General features: G+C 45.3%; 1 protein-coding gene across 3 annotated transcripts in view; it reads right to left on the bottom strand.

Annotated features, from left to right (window-relative positions):
* The window catches only part of Nup98-96 (nuclear pore complex protein Nup98-96), a 264,767-nt gene that overhangs the window by 142,311 nt on the left and 105,395 nt on the right, over nucleotides 1-17,061 (bottom strand). For all 3 annotated transcript variants that reach the window (XM_055073379.2, XM_055073380.2, XM_055073381.2), the window contains 3 exons: nucleotides 15,793-15,870; nucleotides 13,672-13,991; nucleotides 5,440-5,579 (listed from right to left, as the gene is read on the bottom strand). In XM_055073379.2, coding sequence (XP_054929354.1) covers nucleotides 5,440-5,579; nucleotides 13,672-13,991; nucleotides 15,793-15,870 — 538 coding nt within the window. The remainder of the gene's footprint in view (nucleotides 1-5,439; nucleotides 5,580-13,671; nucleotides 13,992-15,792; nucleotides 15,871-17,061) is intronic.

Raw genomic sequence — 17,061 nt, 5'->3', positions numbered from 1 at the left:
ACTTTGTTATTCTTTGTATTGGATACAATTACAAGGCTGAAGTGCAGAATGCAGTCTTACAGTATGTGCCAGAGTTGAGAGTACAGTAAAACCTCGTTAAACCGTACCCGCTTAACCCTTTGAGGGTCGAATTATTTTGAAAAGAACTTTATTGCGGATCTTGAATGCACAAGATGTATAAAGTCGGGAATAAATAGTAAACAATAATTAGGAACAGTATTTTGATGTCAGCATCACTCAGAACTGCAAAATGTTCAATAGTATTTCAGAGTGTGGTACTCCTTGAAACATGGGTCTATGCACAGCGCCTTCTCGCAGTCTGCACACCTAAAACGCGTGTCTGTTCTCCTCTTGGAGCAACGAGTTGTGTTGCCGCACACATGACATCTTCTCTGCATGCGGCTGCCTTGGGCAGAGGTCTGAGGCACCCTCTCGCGTAAGCGCATTGCCGCAGAGAGCGAGAAAACCTCGCGAGCGGACAAGCTAAGAGCAGTGCCAATCAAGATAGAAATCAACTTCCGCAACCCCAGCAAGAGAGTGCCGACAAAAAGAAAGATCACATTTTGCGTGCCTCCGTTACGATCACACGGCGAAACTGAAACCGCAAAAGGGGTGTTGCCGCAGTCTGCACGACGCGCTGAAGCTATAAATCAGTTCTGTTTATCTCTGCAAGAAGATAGCACAAATTTTAAATGCTTCTTGTAAGCCCTAAGAGGTGGCAACACCTCCCAGTGAGCACGTATCGTCATTATGGTGCGAAATTTCTAACGGAGGGTCGAAACCGTACCCGTACGGCAAAGACCTTGCGGGACAGAAAACCACCGCCATACACATACGGCAAAAACCTTCAAAGGGTTAAACATTAATTTTGTTTTAAAAGTAGTAAAGTCAAATCCCCGACTCAGCGGCCCTTGAACATAATGTGTTTTGTATCCGCATAAACCGGACCAGCTTATTGGGTACACATCAGTTAAAACGTAGCATTTCCACTTTTCCTCGCGCAAACATTGATTAATAAAGCGAAAATGAGACATCCACCCAATCGTAGCAATTGCTACAAAGGAAATCCATACGGGTTCCTCGAAAGAAAAGCCTCATAGTTGAAGAAAAATTCGTCCTGGTCCGGGACTCGAACACGGGACTACCGTCTTTCCGGGGCAGCCGCTCTACCATCTGAGCTAACCAGGCGGCTAGCAGATGGCAGGGCGAAGTCGAATTTGTCAACAACACGAAGCAAAGGCAAGTGTTTGACTTAGTAGTTCTACGGAGACCCGCAAGGTGGAGAGAAGTAATGAATAAAGGGAAAATCAAGACATTCATTACTTCTCTCCACCTTGCGGGTTTCCGCAGAACTACTACGTCAAGACATGATTTTGTAGCGTTAAAATTTAGAAAATGAAATACTTGTGAAGAGAAAGAGCAGACAGAAAGACTGGTGCTAAACAGTAGCACCTGTCTTTCTGTCTGCTCTTTCCTTTCACTCGCTTTCTTTTTTCTTTCTGGATTCTTCCACAACAAAATCATGTCTTACAGTAAACACCAGCTCACCCGAGTTATCCTGCAGTGCGTGCAACTATTTCCACCCACTTGCTGAATGTGCGAAAATGAACGTTAAATACTACCAGCAAGCTTTCTGCAGCGGCATACGACACGATACCCTGTTGGCTAACAGTGTTTCAGAGTTTTCAGGACGATCATGCAAGTGGCTTACTGCCGCCCACGGCTGTCGGCTCAGTGCTGAGAACATGCCAAGGGCACCGCTAAGCCTAGCCTGCTTCACTTCAAAGCCATGGTTTTTTGAACTTCAAAATGAACCGCTGACAATCGCAAGATTCATAATTTAGAAACCACTTTATCTCTCATCACATCTATTTGCAAAAGAAAGAAAATAGGCTGTTTTCACAGCGCCCAGGATGCGAAGAGCATGGTGTGGTCAAACTATCTTGCATGAAGTGCATCGATGGTGAAACATAGGCTCTGTGTTGAACTCTCCTCATATCGCAGCTCTCGTTCATGCTACAGGTATGACAGTGATCATCGCTTGTCACAGAGGATAAAATTAAGGCATCAGTTTATTCTATTGACCATTCTTTTGTGTAAGAACCAAACAGTAACCAATGTTTGTCATTGGCAGTGATGATGTGCTTGGGCTGGGGTGGCCGTGATGGTAGGGAGCTGGATGCAACATCCAATGTGAAAAAAATGAGTTACAACGATATTCCCGCAGTTGCAGCCATCGCAGCAGTGAGCTGGCCGCAACTGCAGGAATATCACTTGAACTCATCTTTTTTGCAGACAGGAAAATCTTGCCACTGTGCAGGGAAACTGCTGCCATTTATTGGCAGCTAGCATCTGGAAAATGGCAGTAAGCAAGGCACCACGCCACTATAGCATAAATGGTTGTAGGATTACCTAGTAAATCCGTATATCTATTGAGTAATTTATTCTAATTTTGATTTTGTCATTGTTTTTTGCAATCGCCTGCAGGTTGCAACAATCAAACACGGGACACTGTATATCTGAAGTTCCACCATTTCTGAACATACCATGGCTTTCATTTTGGCTAGAACAAACTTTGAATATAATGAACATTTCTCGCTCGATTATTATGGTCTGTTGTAAAGAGTGTCGACTGCATTTACCACAAAGAAAAAAAAAAGGAAAAAGTAAACTCATCATGAATATTCCACTGAAAAAAAAAACCTGCTCAAGGTTGATAAGGCTGAAGCTTGGGCGAGTTGGTGTTTCAATATTGACACGCGCGCACAGCGCAAAAGACGAGGACTGAAGGAAGAACACAACACAGGCACTAAGTTTAACTGATTTTTATCTGAGAAATCGCAAGAATTATGTACATGAGCAAAAGTAATGAAAAACAGCTTTTGCATTATGTCACACATGAACCCCTGTTGCATCACAGCCAGATACCTGATTTTGTTTTTTGTAAGGGCAATAGAGGGCATGCTGATGCAAAGGTCACCCAGCCGCTGTATCTTGTCAGCCTCTATGATTTCATGTGTAAGCTGTTCTTGGTGTTTGGAGATTACGATGCAGTTTTCAAATTCAGGTTCACAAGAGCAGTCTCTGCAGTAAATGCCAAGATGACCTTGCACGGCGGTGCAAACATTGCAAAAATGCTCTTTCAATCACTCATTTAAACGTCTGCCTGTTTAGCGAACGTATTTCTTTCCGCAAGTCAGGGGAATCTTGTGAACCACACCCAGAGCGCATGCTCGAAACCGCTTCCTGTGGTTAGTAGTGCAAATATTTCGTCGTGTGGCATAAGCATTCACACGCCTACAGAGCACTGATAATTTTTCTGGGGCAGAAAAAACTTTAATATCTACTTTACTGCCCATCTTGTTCAAGCTGGCAATATCTTGTGCATGTAAGGGAGCACCGCGACTGGCTGATTGTCTTTGGCAGTGCTGTCAGCTGTTGCTTTGTCTCCCAGCTTGATTTTCTTTAAGATCTTTTCTGCTACTGAAACTAACAAAAGCTGAGGGTACCCAGCACATGTTAAGCGGGAGGCTTGCGCAAGGAGACTCCATGTTCAAGAGTGGAAGCAAGACTTATTTAGGGCATTTGTGAAGCAAAGATTTACAATGCCCCGCTTAACCAGCTTGGAATGGGCCAACAGATAAGACAAAAAGTGGCTTGTTCCCTCTGGGCTCGTATATCCAGCACAAGTGATCTCTAGAGATACTAAGTCACAAATCTAAAAACCTTAACGAGTCATCTACCGTCAGTTCATGCTCAAGGTTACTGTGGAAATGCAGTTAAACCTCGATACAGTCACCGACCAATAATCTGGATATGCTTTATTTTTCGGACAGCTCAGTGACACCGCCACCGGCCCCCCGTAGACCTAAAGGACAACCAAAATTTCAAACACTTATAGAAACACTTATAAACACTTTCAAACATTTATAAAGTGGCATGCGAAAATTCAGGCTCTGACTGCATGGCCATGTGCTAATTTGGCCACATAATCAAGCCGAAATAGTGATATTTTCGTTTTGGTATGTGACTGGCATGGTCATCGCTCATGTGGCCTGTGCCTCCTCGACACCGACCACCGACACTAGCAAAGCCTAGTCTATCTAGTAGTCGCCAAGCTGGCTCAAACCATAAGAAAAGCCAAACCACAAGTTGTAAAGGCTGCACTGTACATGTGTGCACACGTGTGTGCACAGTATACCGCAAAGACTACATACTGTATAAGTCATGAATGCAGCAAGTACCGTATTTATTCAATTATAAGGCGCTCACGTGTATAAGGTGAGGGTGCAATTGGGGGGCCCAAGAATTAGAACTTACGAATGTGCAGCAATATAAGGTAATATAGAGTAGCCTACGGATTATTCAGATGCGGCAGGGATTGCCAGAAATACCAAATAATCTGAAGCCTCCAGAATAATTGTAATAAGCAGAATAAGACAAAATTCGCACATAATTTACACTTATATCTTTATAATTCTCAGTGCAGGTTATACATGCAAAAATATGGTACTGCCTTGGCTGCCAAGGCTGATTAGTTGCTACAATCTGTGCTGCTATCTAAAACCTGGATGGCTGGAAATGTGGCACTGCTGCCGCCATATTGTGACAGTAACTGAATCTATCAGCCTCGCATATAAGACGGACGATGACTTTGAGGCTACAGATTCTGAAAAAAAAAAAACCTCGCCCTATATTCAAATAAATATGGTAAACTTCATTGTGAAGCAACCATCGCCCCAGTAAAAAGAAAAACTGCACTGGAAAGAGATAGGCAAATGCACTTAGTTCAAATCAACCGGAAGTAGATTACACTCACGTCACCGAATGACTGTGCCGAACGAGGGAAGCATAGCCATAGCCACATGGAACACACTTGAGTGCGACTGCTGCAGCTTGACAAGGGGTAATGTCCACTTATAGCTTTTTAAATATAGCACGCTTACATAAAACTTTTGTAAGAGAACATTAGATGTGATATTCCTTATGTCTAGGCTGTACTATCAGGTACGACAAAAAAAATTTTGTTTTAAAAGCGTAGAGTACATTTCTAACGTCACTGCACCACTTATTGTGACAGGGCTGGTAAGAGTAGGTTATTGAGCACCCCTGCCGACTGCAATCTTCTTTGCTGAAGCTGCCATCATGCCTCTCCGGATACATTATATGCATGCAGTGTCAGCCACAGCACAAATCAAAGCAGTGCAGCTAGCCCCTACGTAGCAATATGTTACCATCACACGCACCCACCCATAGGCATACGACAAGTCACAGCAACAAGTGGTCAGCCAGAACATTAGGCTCTCCACAGACTGCAATGGGGATTCGTCACCACTTGTTTGTAACCGTTAGTAACAGTACGCTTCATGCAGGTACGTATTAAGGCAGTTTACTGTAGTAAGCATTTACCAGACAAAGGATGGAATAGGGCACATTTACCATGATTGGCTCACGAGTAGTCTTGTTGATTGGCCATACTTTGTCAAGAGTAACCTGTGCTTTGCGGTTGAGGCCTTCGCCTACAGCAGGCTTGTCATCGTCATCAGGGTACACAGTTATTTCCATACGACGAAAATGCACTGCAGAAGAGAACAAGAAAACAACTTTGGGTACAAGCTCAATCACAGCTAGAGCAAGCTTAGGTGCCTTATAACCAACAGTAGCACATCCATAAGGATTGAACTCCAGTGAATCCAAGATATATCAAACTTGCATATATCAAACTTGGATATCTCAAATTATCTATATCGAACAGTTGTAAAATCTTCTTGAAAATCCCATGCAAAAGTACACAGCAACGTACTGGTGGGGGACAAGAGCATCAAGCTCTTGTCCCCCACCACATTCGGTATAGCAAATGCGGTGCCACGCCCCTGCAAGTGCGCTCCTCCTAACAGAGATGCGATCACTTCTCGTGTTCTCGGAAATATTTAATACTGACAAACTTGAAAACGCATGGTATTGCCAGATACTGTAAAACAAGATATTGAATCTGAAGGGTAGTACTGTCGGACATGAATATAAAAAGTCGACAAGAGCACTATGGTGATAAAAACTTTATTTTAGAAGCGAAAAAAAAAAAAGGACTGTGCAACATTCACAAATGCTATGTGATTATAAAGTTTACTTCACTGAGAAAAAACCAGTAAGATTGACTTGCTTACAAGTCATGAAATTCATCACACTCATCTTTACCCTGTCGAGGCTGCCCACATGCCCTCAACTGCGGCACAACAGTGACGAATAAAGACGAAAGCTGAAGCCAGCTCAGCAGCTGTGCATGAAGGCAACACCTCCTGTTCACTGAGGTTCGCACTGCCACTCGACTTGGCCTTCTCGACACCAGCCACATCTGCCCCAATGTCTAGCTCACTCAACTCCATCACAGCATGCACCTCGGCATCAACGCTTATGAAGTCTTGTGCAATCAACTCAACTGGCATGGCACCCAGGCAAGAAGACAGCTGGCACAAAGCATTGTTCAGGGGCTCACAACCGTCGTCGTCCTGAACTTCTGCAAAAACCTCCTCTGTGATGATTACAAAACTCGCTTTACAAAAGCAGTTGGCCATTGTGCCCTCCTTGATGTTGGCACGAGCACTGGAAATCATTTGGATTGCCTCTACCTCCTAGCAGGTCAACTTTGAGCTTGAGGCCCAGACGAAGGTTAATAAGGAGCTGCTGAACAAGACTTCTTCTGTAGCCGATCTTGAATGCCTTGATTATTCCCTGGTCAAGGGGCTGCAGTTTTGCTGCAGTGTTCGGTGGAAAGAATCCGACTTCAATGTTTTGCATTAGCAGGCAATGCGATGCGCCCAGCTATTGTCGAGCAGAAGCCACACTCGGCAGTCAGACTGCCCAGCTTGACGTCCCATTCCTGAAGCCATTTTTAAAGAAATTCATGTGTGATCCAAGCCTTTCTGTTGAAGTCATAGCGCACTAGGACACTCTAACAGCTCTTCATGCACTGTGGTGACTTTAACTTGCCCATCACAAATGGCTCTAGTCAGCATGATCCGTCCATGTCCACCACAAACAGGATGGTCACAATCACTTTCCGCATCTTTCTACCCTGGCATGTATACTGCCACGTAGATCAAAAGCCTTTTTTGGCAGTGTCTGCCAAAAAAGTCCAATTTCATTGGCATTAAATATGTCTAAAGGAGAAAACTTTGCACGAATCTCCGGCCACTCTTCAGAACACAATTTTTTCATGTCATGGCTGCTGTCAGCTTCAGTTGCACCACTATGCCGATGATGTCACAACAGTTTTGCGGTTGCTGGAGCCAACCATTTCCGCCTCCGCCACAAATGTTTTCCCTTTGAAATGTGACCGCAAAGCACCTTGCCTTCTCACTTAGCACCAGGCCATCCATAGGGATGTTCCTGGCACAGACATCAAGAAACCACTTGTGGAGGGCTTTTTCGGTCTTGATGAACATCGGAAGTCGCAGATACCAAGCTCCCAAACAACTGCATTCCAATGCTGTCTTCTTAACCCTTTGAGGGACGATTTTTTTCGCCATATGCGACCGCCCAGGGTTGATTTTTTTTATTGCAGATTCCAATTCTTCTTAGGGACTTATTTCGAAAAGAATTTACCGTAATTTTTCTAGGGTGACCGTAAAGTGAGAAAAAAATCTTTTGTGTTGGTATATATGCACTCCTCTTCATTCATGAATAACAACAATAAAAAAGGAAATAAACTTATCAGAATTAAAAATTTGATGCATTTTTATGCACATAGTTCAAGGCTTTGAAAATCTGCACACGAGAATATTTCGCAAGTCTCTAATGTTTCTGCTCTTACACTAATACGTACGTCCATAGCGTAATCGAACTGCGTAGGTGCGCGCACTCAGGAAAACTGTTTGGTTGTGTGCCCATCAAAAAAAGCAACACATGCGACAAACTTCCACTAATCTTCATCTTATCGCCAACCAGCTAGGGCAATTAGTAGTCTTAAAAAAAAGAAAAGAAACGGAAACGCACGCACGGCGGCATCTTTCCTATACGCATCCCTGTGAGCACTAAACAAGTGAGAAACAAGCAGTCGCCCTTTGAGCGATTAGTAACGAGATAGCCATCACTTTTGCAAGCGCAAAAAAACGAAACCGCCCGCGAAACAAAATCCAAACAGCCGCCCGCACACGTGCGTGCCAATGCGCGAGTGGTAGTATATAGACGCGCGGGAGCAAGCTAGCACTAAAACAAACCATGCAACGAAAACCGAGACAGGGAGGCGCGCGAGAAAAATTCTCTGTATCCACACATAGTGGCAGCACATGACAGAAAAGAAAAAGTTAGGAAATTGGCGAGCTTTTTAAACGTAGAGACAGCGCCATAGATATATGGCATCGACCATTTTCGGACTAGTTCGTGGCGCCGTATATTTACGTCATTGACCGTCAAAGGGTTCATTTCGGGCTTGTTTTGGAGAAGCATGCTCGGTGTGCTGCACGGTATTCCGAAAGTATCTGCAACTGAAGACTTATTTTTGCCCCATTCGATGCATCACATGATATCCAGTTTTGTTGCAGCGTTAGGTTTTTTCTGTTCCTCTTTGTTGCACCCACTGCACCCTGGAACACTCAACACAACACAGCAAGATGCTGAAACGTGTGGGGATGTGCGACTCTCACGCGTCCCCTGATATGTTGTTTTCCCGCATAGCTCCCATCTCCTGTAATCCAGCTTCGCCGCGTGGCTTGGTGCCTGCGCCAGTCGGTGTGGTTGAAGCGTATTGCGAGAGATGGCGCGAGTGTGGCTCTGCTAACGCCACCTAACAGCAGGGTTACTTGGGCAGGAAAAAGAGAAGGCTCTTCGGCTCGGGATCGGCAAGCAGCGCGGACGTTCTGCGCATGCTCAGATTCATGCTTCTGCGAGACCGTCTCGCGAGGCTTACCCCGGAATGGACGAACACGATCGTTCGAACGTGCCACCATTTTCGTGACTGTATGCACGAATGACCAGGCGTTGGCGTCCAGCATGAGGCGAACATATTCGCTCGTTATCCGGTCGTGGTGAGTCGGACTTCCACAGTTTGTCGCGCGCCCATCGGAATGTTTTGTGGATAGCAACTCGGCTAGCAGGCATTAGTCGATGAAAGGTGCAATTAATGCCCTTGTGATAGTTTGCACTACTGTGTTGTCGTTCCTTTGTCCCAAGAGCACAGGCAAGAACCCCACAAGCGCTGTTGCTTCCTCCACGTACTTGCCGAACAGAACGATGGAATCAAGCACACCAGGTCACAGAAAACATGGCGCAGGCATGGAAAGCTACGCAGAAAGATGAAAAGAGTGCTGCCTTTGGCAGCAGAGGTGGCACCTCCATATGCCCTCCGTGGCGCATGCATGCGCTTCCCCTAGCTCCTGCCATCCTCCACATTTTTTTTACAGTTGACCTTGTTTCCCATTCCTACAACCGCTCTCTCACTACATGTCACGCATGCTGGCTTGGCAGTCTGCCAGCCACGTAACCTAAGCTAAGGGCCCCCTGCTGGTGCAATGAAACCATGGAAAAAGTGACGGCTGGCCAAGCTTCATTTGCAATATTGCATGTCCGTGCCATGGAAGTTCAGATAAAAAAGAACAATGCTCCTGTGATTTTCAAGGGGATGTTTGGACTGTTCGATATGAACAATAATTCGACACGCCTGTGTGTGACATGAACGAGTGTGATATGACCGAGCTTCACTGTACAGCCGACCAAATGTTTAACCGTACCACACGAGTGTCGATTGGCCGGCCGGTCAGTGCCTTATAACCGCGAGAAGTGATGAGATCAGCAGGAGTAGTGCATGCGCACCAAGTTCACTGGAAGCCATTCTCTCCTATAAGGCGGGAAGCTTGCACTAAATTAATCACTCCAGGGGCTGTGTTGTGCTGGTGGAAAGAGGCTAGCAGACAAAACTTGCGCTTCCAGTGAACTTGGCGCACATGCGCTACTGTTGGTGATCTCATCGCTTCGGGCTGTTAGAAGGCGCTGACCGGCCGGCCAGTCAACACTCGTGCGGTACTGTTAAAGAAGCAGTCGACTGTACGTGCCATGGGGGGGAAAATGAGCAGGGTCTCAGTTTTGCTCACTGTGCATATGGATCGCTCGTCTAAACTACAACCAATCGTTATCAGCATAACCAGATCCACACTCTGCTTTAAGAACACGAAAGGCTACCAGGTTTGATACCCGTTCCACAAGAAAGCATGGACGTCAATGAAAGTTTTCACTCTGTGGCACGCATGGGCATGGGATGCTGAACTGGAGATGCTGCACAGCCGCATTTGTCACCTTGTAGACAAGGGCTTTTCTGAACGGCATTTTTGGATTCACAAATGGCCAACATGAATACGTCCCAAACCTCCAGTCAGCCGGATCTTAACATTACAGCTTGAATTTAACAAAATGACCACACGCTACATCTGCAATTCGCAGATTGCCTTTGAAAATATACTTCTAATAGCTAACTTCAATGCTCACTAAGAACCAACAACAACTTAGTATAACTTGAGGAAGTTCGAACACCTGAAACTGTTGCGAAGGCACATATGTTTACATATGTTAGATTGCACTTTGATGATTTCCAGTAAAATTTCAAGTCATTCTTTTTGCCAATGTGGTGCTGTGATTCTTCGAAACTTACCAATTAAATGTTCAAGAGCTTTCTAACAAATCAGGTCTACTTAGGTAACATTAAAATGTAACGATATCCAGAACCACTGAAAATTAACCCATGCAGTAAGGAAGATTAATTAACTATGAAAGAAATTCCAGCAGAACCAGTCTCCCCATGAACGTCAACGTTAATGTGATTAGCTTTGAAGTCATGTAGCAACACACCATATGGCCGCTGAAGAGACACATCATGTATGAGGCAAATATACAGCAGAGTTCCTCCAATGTGCTTCACAATTAATGCCCCTAAATAAAATAAAGGTAGCGCCATCCTTTGAAGATTGCCGCCGTCCTCCTGCCCTGCGCTTTCAGTCGACCCTCGGCCCTCCCATTGAACAAACAGTGTCATGTGCTTTTTTCTTTATTGCTTGTTTTTGCTTCCATCGGCATGGCGGTGCCAAACATTCCGAGCGGCATACGCAGACACAATGAGGAGCTTTACGTAGACGCCACGCTTTTCACCTCCTTTGTGCTTTAGTATCGTAGTTCTGTGTTCACGATGCCGTCTTGATCTGCCGTCGGATGCACCACACATGAAACTGATGGCAAGCGACTCTTCCGGATTTCATCTGCGAAGTGAGACACAGCTTGGAGGAAGGTCTGGCTTCAAAGAATCAGCCGGGCTGATTTCACCTCAATGCAATGGTCCCGGCTGTGTTAGGTAAGCGAGCGATTCTTCGCTCATCACTAATCCCATATGCTGCCACTTGTATGCGCATTCATTAGTTTTTCGCTCTCTTAAGCGCCGCATGTTTACACTGCGTTTATGTGCAACTTTTGCACCCGACTTCAATCAGGTCGTCTTCAAACGCATGTGCTTTTTGTCGACTGTTATACATTCCATCACGTCGCCGTCAAAAAAAATTAAATCATGGGGTTTTACTTGCCAAAACCACTTTCTGATTATGAGGCACGCCGTAGTGGAGGACTCCGGAAATTTCGACCACCTGGGGTTCTTTAACGTGCACCTAAATCTAAGTACACAGGTGTATTCGTATTTCACCTCCATCGAAATGCGGCTGTCGTGGCCAAGATTCGATCCCGCGACCTCGTGCTCAGCAGCCCAACACCATAGCCACTGAGCAACCACGGCGGGTAACACATTGTCGTTGTTTGGCCTCAGTGTATGCGAACAGCACCTTTTGAGTGTATCGCCGTACGTTACGAAACGGTGACACTGCGGCGACCATACGTTGAAAGCGATCTGCAATGCTGAAAATGACTGCCGATTGGTGATATGGGTTTGCGCTTTGTGTTCTCATTAGCGTTACAGAGACACGCGCAGGCACGTGTCTTGAAAAGTGATCTGGAAAAGTGGCTGAGTGCGGCGTTGCTGAAACACAGCTGAAACGCTGTGTTTTCGCCGCTTGGTTGGCTCTGAAATGAGAGAGGCAGCACAAATAAGTAGAGCCAACCGAGCCAACCAAGTGCAGCGACATTCAGACGGCCTTCTCTTGATGTTTCATCCGCGGGTCACGATATATCGTTAAAAAAATTCGATCAAAATACGGCCTCAAAAGCGTGAGCAACACGTAGCGATTGCATTTCTTTCGGACAGCGTCTCCTAGTTAGGCTCTGCGTAGGGGGAGCCAATGTCGGTGCAGAGGAGGAGAGAGGAAATGGTGCTACCTGTATTTTATTTAGGGGCCTTATTACCACTGAACACTGTGCGTCATCTAGTACTGAGGGCACGAAGTCCGTTCTTGGTGCATGCATGAATATATATTCAGACCAGAGTGCATGAATATATATCATGTGTCTTTGTTAAGCCCAGCCCCCTCAAAAGTGTTTATGATTTTGTTTGTCACTGAACAGCGGCACATACCCAGTTAATCAAGTGTGTGTCAAAGCAGTTCATTGACGGGTGGCAAATACACAGTGGCGCATACCTAGTAGTAACTCGAGTTGGCCTGAAAGAGGTTCGTTCAAGAGTAGCACATAAACAGTGACCCAAGTTGGTCAAATGGTTGGTTTCAAACCCTGTTTCCACAGCCCAGCAGCCTGCTGATCTACCCATTAAACCCTGGAATACCTAGTGGCCCAAGATGACGGGAAACTGGCTAGATAGACAGACAGATAGGCCTCTGAAAGTGCATGACGTTCTCAAAGAATGCTAATTGCATTACAGTAAAACCTCGTTAAACCGTACCCGCTTAAACAGTAGTTTCGCTTTAAAAGTAGTAAAGTCAAATCCCCGACTCAGCGGCCATTGAACATAATGTGTTTTGTAAATGCATAAACCGGAGATTACGTAATGCCAACGAGGAATGTGCCATGCGAGCATTTACCGAGAAGAGGGGGCTGGCTGAAAAGCTGGCTCGCAGCTTCAGTAAGTTTGAGGCCGCTGTCGCTACTAGGCCACCACGGCATCAAATGAAAATAACACTTGTCGCGCGAAGTGAATAAATACTGCACGTTATTTTTACCTTTCATCGCTCCCTCTCCGAGTTCCGTTTTTGACAGGTAAGTGGTCTATCTCATGCTATTTCAGCTAAACAGTACTACCATTTAGCACGTACTTTTTCCGAGCTCCGGCCCACTACGGTTTAACGAGGTTTCACTGTAACATATTAAGTACTCACATTTTCATTTCACTGTGGGAAGGAGGACTGAAACTCAGGTGAACACACGTGTTCATCCAAAAGTGCACTTCACCTACTGAGGACAAACGTGCACTCATTCCATAGTTATACCTTTCCAATGACCTAGCAGCAGTAAGCTTCACAATGCTGTGTTCATTTTGGGAATTAGGTCTCTTTTGAGAGGACTATCAAGAAGTTGTTTGCTTTCTTTCAGAAAATGTGAGCACTGATAATGACCCTCTTGAACAGATGCTTGATTTCAGCAAGGGTTCAGACTCAAGACTTCAACCCTGTCTCAAACTACTGCTCGAATGGAGAATATTAGTGAAGGACTGCAAATAATTCTAAGAGCATCTAAGTAAATTATGAAGATTCCCGACAACAAGCACTGTGCACCCAGCTGAATAAGCTGACTCACCAATATCGTCAAGGTTGAGACCTGCAACATCGGTGCGGCCTGGAAAGTAGACATTGCCATAGCCCTCACGTGCCACACAGAAATTCTCCACGATGCAGCGTCCATCAGGGCCTACCATAGATGCTAGCTCGTCCATAGAAGGGACAGTGAAATACCCCGGTCGAGTGAGCACAATGCCTGCAGGATGTGGGGGCTTTGCAGGGTCGGGTGCCGGATCAGCCTGAGACGAGTCATCCAAGCTGTCCGAGCTGGACAGGTAGCGCAACTTGCGGCCACGGACCTCAAGGCATGACACTGTGTCATCCAAACTTTGCAGGTTGCTGTGAAAAGGATATCCACAGAAAATAAAATGGCTGCATAAAGCTAAAATGCTGGTGCAGTTCATTACAGCAACACTGTACAGCACTTCAGAGCACTCTGGCAAAAGTATGGAAATATACAGAAATTGAGACGAAGAAAGGTCATTCTTGTACAGTAGACTTCCATTTATTTGACTGCAGATAATTTGATTTTTGGTTAATTGGATCTTGTACGAAAGCCCTGGCTGGTGCCCATGGGCCCAAATTGTCGTTATTTCAATCCTAAAGTTGGCCTTTGCAAGAAAATTCAAACTTTAGCCAGCACGCATCTGACCCTTATGGTGACCCCAATAGCAAAGCCTTTACTGGGAGCTCTGTCTTGGCTGAGCTTAAAGGACAGTGAATGTGCTGAACACACGTCACCTTCCATAGAGAATACCTATTTACGGCATGCCTAGGAAGATTTTCAAGCAATAATGATAACTCGCAATGTCCAATTATGGCATCTATCCCATTTCTATGGATGGCTTCTTTTTTTCCCCCAAAAAAATATTGGGCCGAGAGCTGCTTTCATGGCGTTCGTACGGATTTGAGCCACATAACATAGCTTTATTGTGGTGAAGCTGACTTTAAAAGACCATGTGTCAAAACTGACTTTAGGAAACCGGCCGCAACTGTGCAACACCTATTGCGAATTTTTTTCTTGCTAAAGAGTTCGGTGCGCATTAGATTTCTACTTTGTTTAGGAACTTTAATGTTATGTCTACATTAGTTTTCTCCTTTCGACACACAGAAGATAGGCACATTTGACTCAGGGGCATGTTAGAATTGGGCAAATACTGCCTAATGAATCAATCAGCAGTATGTTTTGAGGTTTTATTGCGACAGCAATTATATGGGCACTCCAGGCACATTTGTGCCATGGTCACTGCCGCCGCCATGATGTTCCGTATAAAGTCCAAGGACGACAACATCGTCGCTGTACACCTTATGCTGTATGTGCAAGTAACAGCGTGTGAAAGTGAACCGACGATGGCTAAATCTCGTGCATGCTTGGGAGAGAAGCCGGGAGAAAGTGCACAGTCTTTTGCTGCTCGCCAGGTACCAGGGGGAGGAGAGGGAAGGGGTCTTCTACTCCGGCAGCAGTGGTGTATGGTGTGGCCACGTGGGCCACATCTTGAAAGCGATTTGCGATGGGAACAGAGTGCGTCGAGTGCCGATAGCTTCGTGTGCACTGTGTTCTAGCCGCTTAGTTCACATTCACATTTAAGTGAGGGGCAGCACGAAAGACAATTCACTCGCTGCTGCAGGACGTACCGTATTTATTAAAATTTAGGCCAATAGTTTTTTTGTTTTTTTTCGAATAATCATCTACCAAACTTTAGGATCGGCTTACAGTCGAGGATTTTAAAAACCCGCCAGTTCATAATTAAAAATGATAAATATGGTGCGTAGCTAGCACCATCTAGAAAAGTCAGTACTGCAGCCACTATTAGCTGCACCAGTAGCCAACTGAAGCACATGAGCGACATTGCTATTTTGACCCGTGTCATATCGGCGTACGGCGTGGCCCATAGCGTGGTGTTACCGTAATGTCACAAAACAGGTGCTGCAACTGTAGTGCAGCTTTCAAACGAAAAGTTGTGCTAGCCGCAGAGGCATAGTCAAACGTTCAAGCCAGGCGGGACTTTGGCATCGATGAGAAAACCATCTGTCATTGAAGGAGTAACAGGGGACGCTTTTTGCATGTGCGCAACGAGGAGATGACAGAATAAAACGAAAGATTAATTTCCCTCAGTGCACGGCATGACAGAGTACGCACCTTACAGGTTTTTCCCCGTGTGCAGTTGGTGTTGTGAAGCTAGGCTCGTTGCGAGGGGAGTCGCTGTCAACACGACAACTGCAAATTATGAGAAAGAAGTATATGGCAACCATCACAAACAAGTTATTTATCAAAGAAATGAAATTTCAATACAGCTTGCAACAAAATAAAGAAAGGTGTGCAAATATTTAAAACTTCGAATATTCAATTCGATTCAAGACACTTTTACTATTCGAAATATTCAACACCCTGAAAACTGCCACTGTCGGCTGTAATTGCCTTAAGAATTCAAAACCCCGAAATTGACCTTAACACGATTGTCCTGCCATTTCGCTGCAGGAAAGTTATGTTATGTGGCAAAGCATATTTGCCGTGCAGTGAAGCATGTTAAAAGTAAGAAGGGGCAGTGTCACGGGGATCCTGCTAGTGCTTATGCTTACCAAGTGCTATCAGTTCAAATACCCACACTGTCCTGCCTCTTCATTCATCTGTACAACACGAGCCACCAGGTGGAAACCTCTGTGGCTGCAACTAATTTGGCTAAGTGTCGAGATACATGGTTTCCAAACTACACATTTGGCCAAGTGGCAAGCTCGGGAATGTATTTAGACACTTCATCTAAAGTAGAGTACCCCCAGGAGGATGCCTTAATGGCAAACTGGGTTAAAAACATGGCTTTAGAACATGCAAGGAAACTTTAAACAGCGAAGAACCCAGACATTTTCAACAATGAAAGCAACCGAAGAGGCTCTTTCCACGTCAGCACTGTCAAGCTCATCAACCAGCAGCAATTTTCACTTGCTTATGCCAGCAAATTTAGCTCTCACAAGTACAGGTTCAAAGATATGGGAATGATGAAATTTTGGGCCATAAGAAAATCCGTGTGAGTAGTGTTGCAAGCATAGCTGTGCGCAGCTGCGGCTGCTGCATGTGACCTCCGAAATGACAGCTGCACACTACATCCACATCGGGTACTGCGGCGAGCCCTTTCACCAGCGCGACACTCAACTTTTGGCCAGGGCTTTGCCCTCTTGGTTTCTCCACAGTGTAGCTTCCAGCGCACTAGTGGAGATGAAAAGGAGGACAAAGTCAGGTACTGGTGCGATTTGAAAAGTTTTTTTTCAGCGCGAGATTTGCGAGACAATATTCTTTAATAGTGAGGCCATTCTATGATTAGTTAGAAAAGTGTTTCAGGGCCCCTGTAAGAAACAACTTAGTACAAATGGAAGCAGCCAAAAGCTCCCTGAAACCCCAGCCCTCTGATACTCT

Source organism: Dermacentor andersoni, chromosome 4 (genome assembly GCF_023375885.2).
Source record: "Dermacentor andersoni chromosome 4, qqDerAnde1_hic_scaffold, whole genome shotgun sequence".
Lineage (NCBI taxonomy): Eukaryota > Metazoa > Arthropoda > Arachnida > Ixodida > Ixodidae > Dermacentor > Dermacentor andersoni.
Note: the sequence above shows the minus strand (reverse complement) of the source record. Positions and strands in the feature narration are given on the sequence as shown.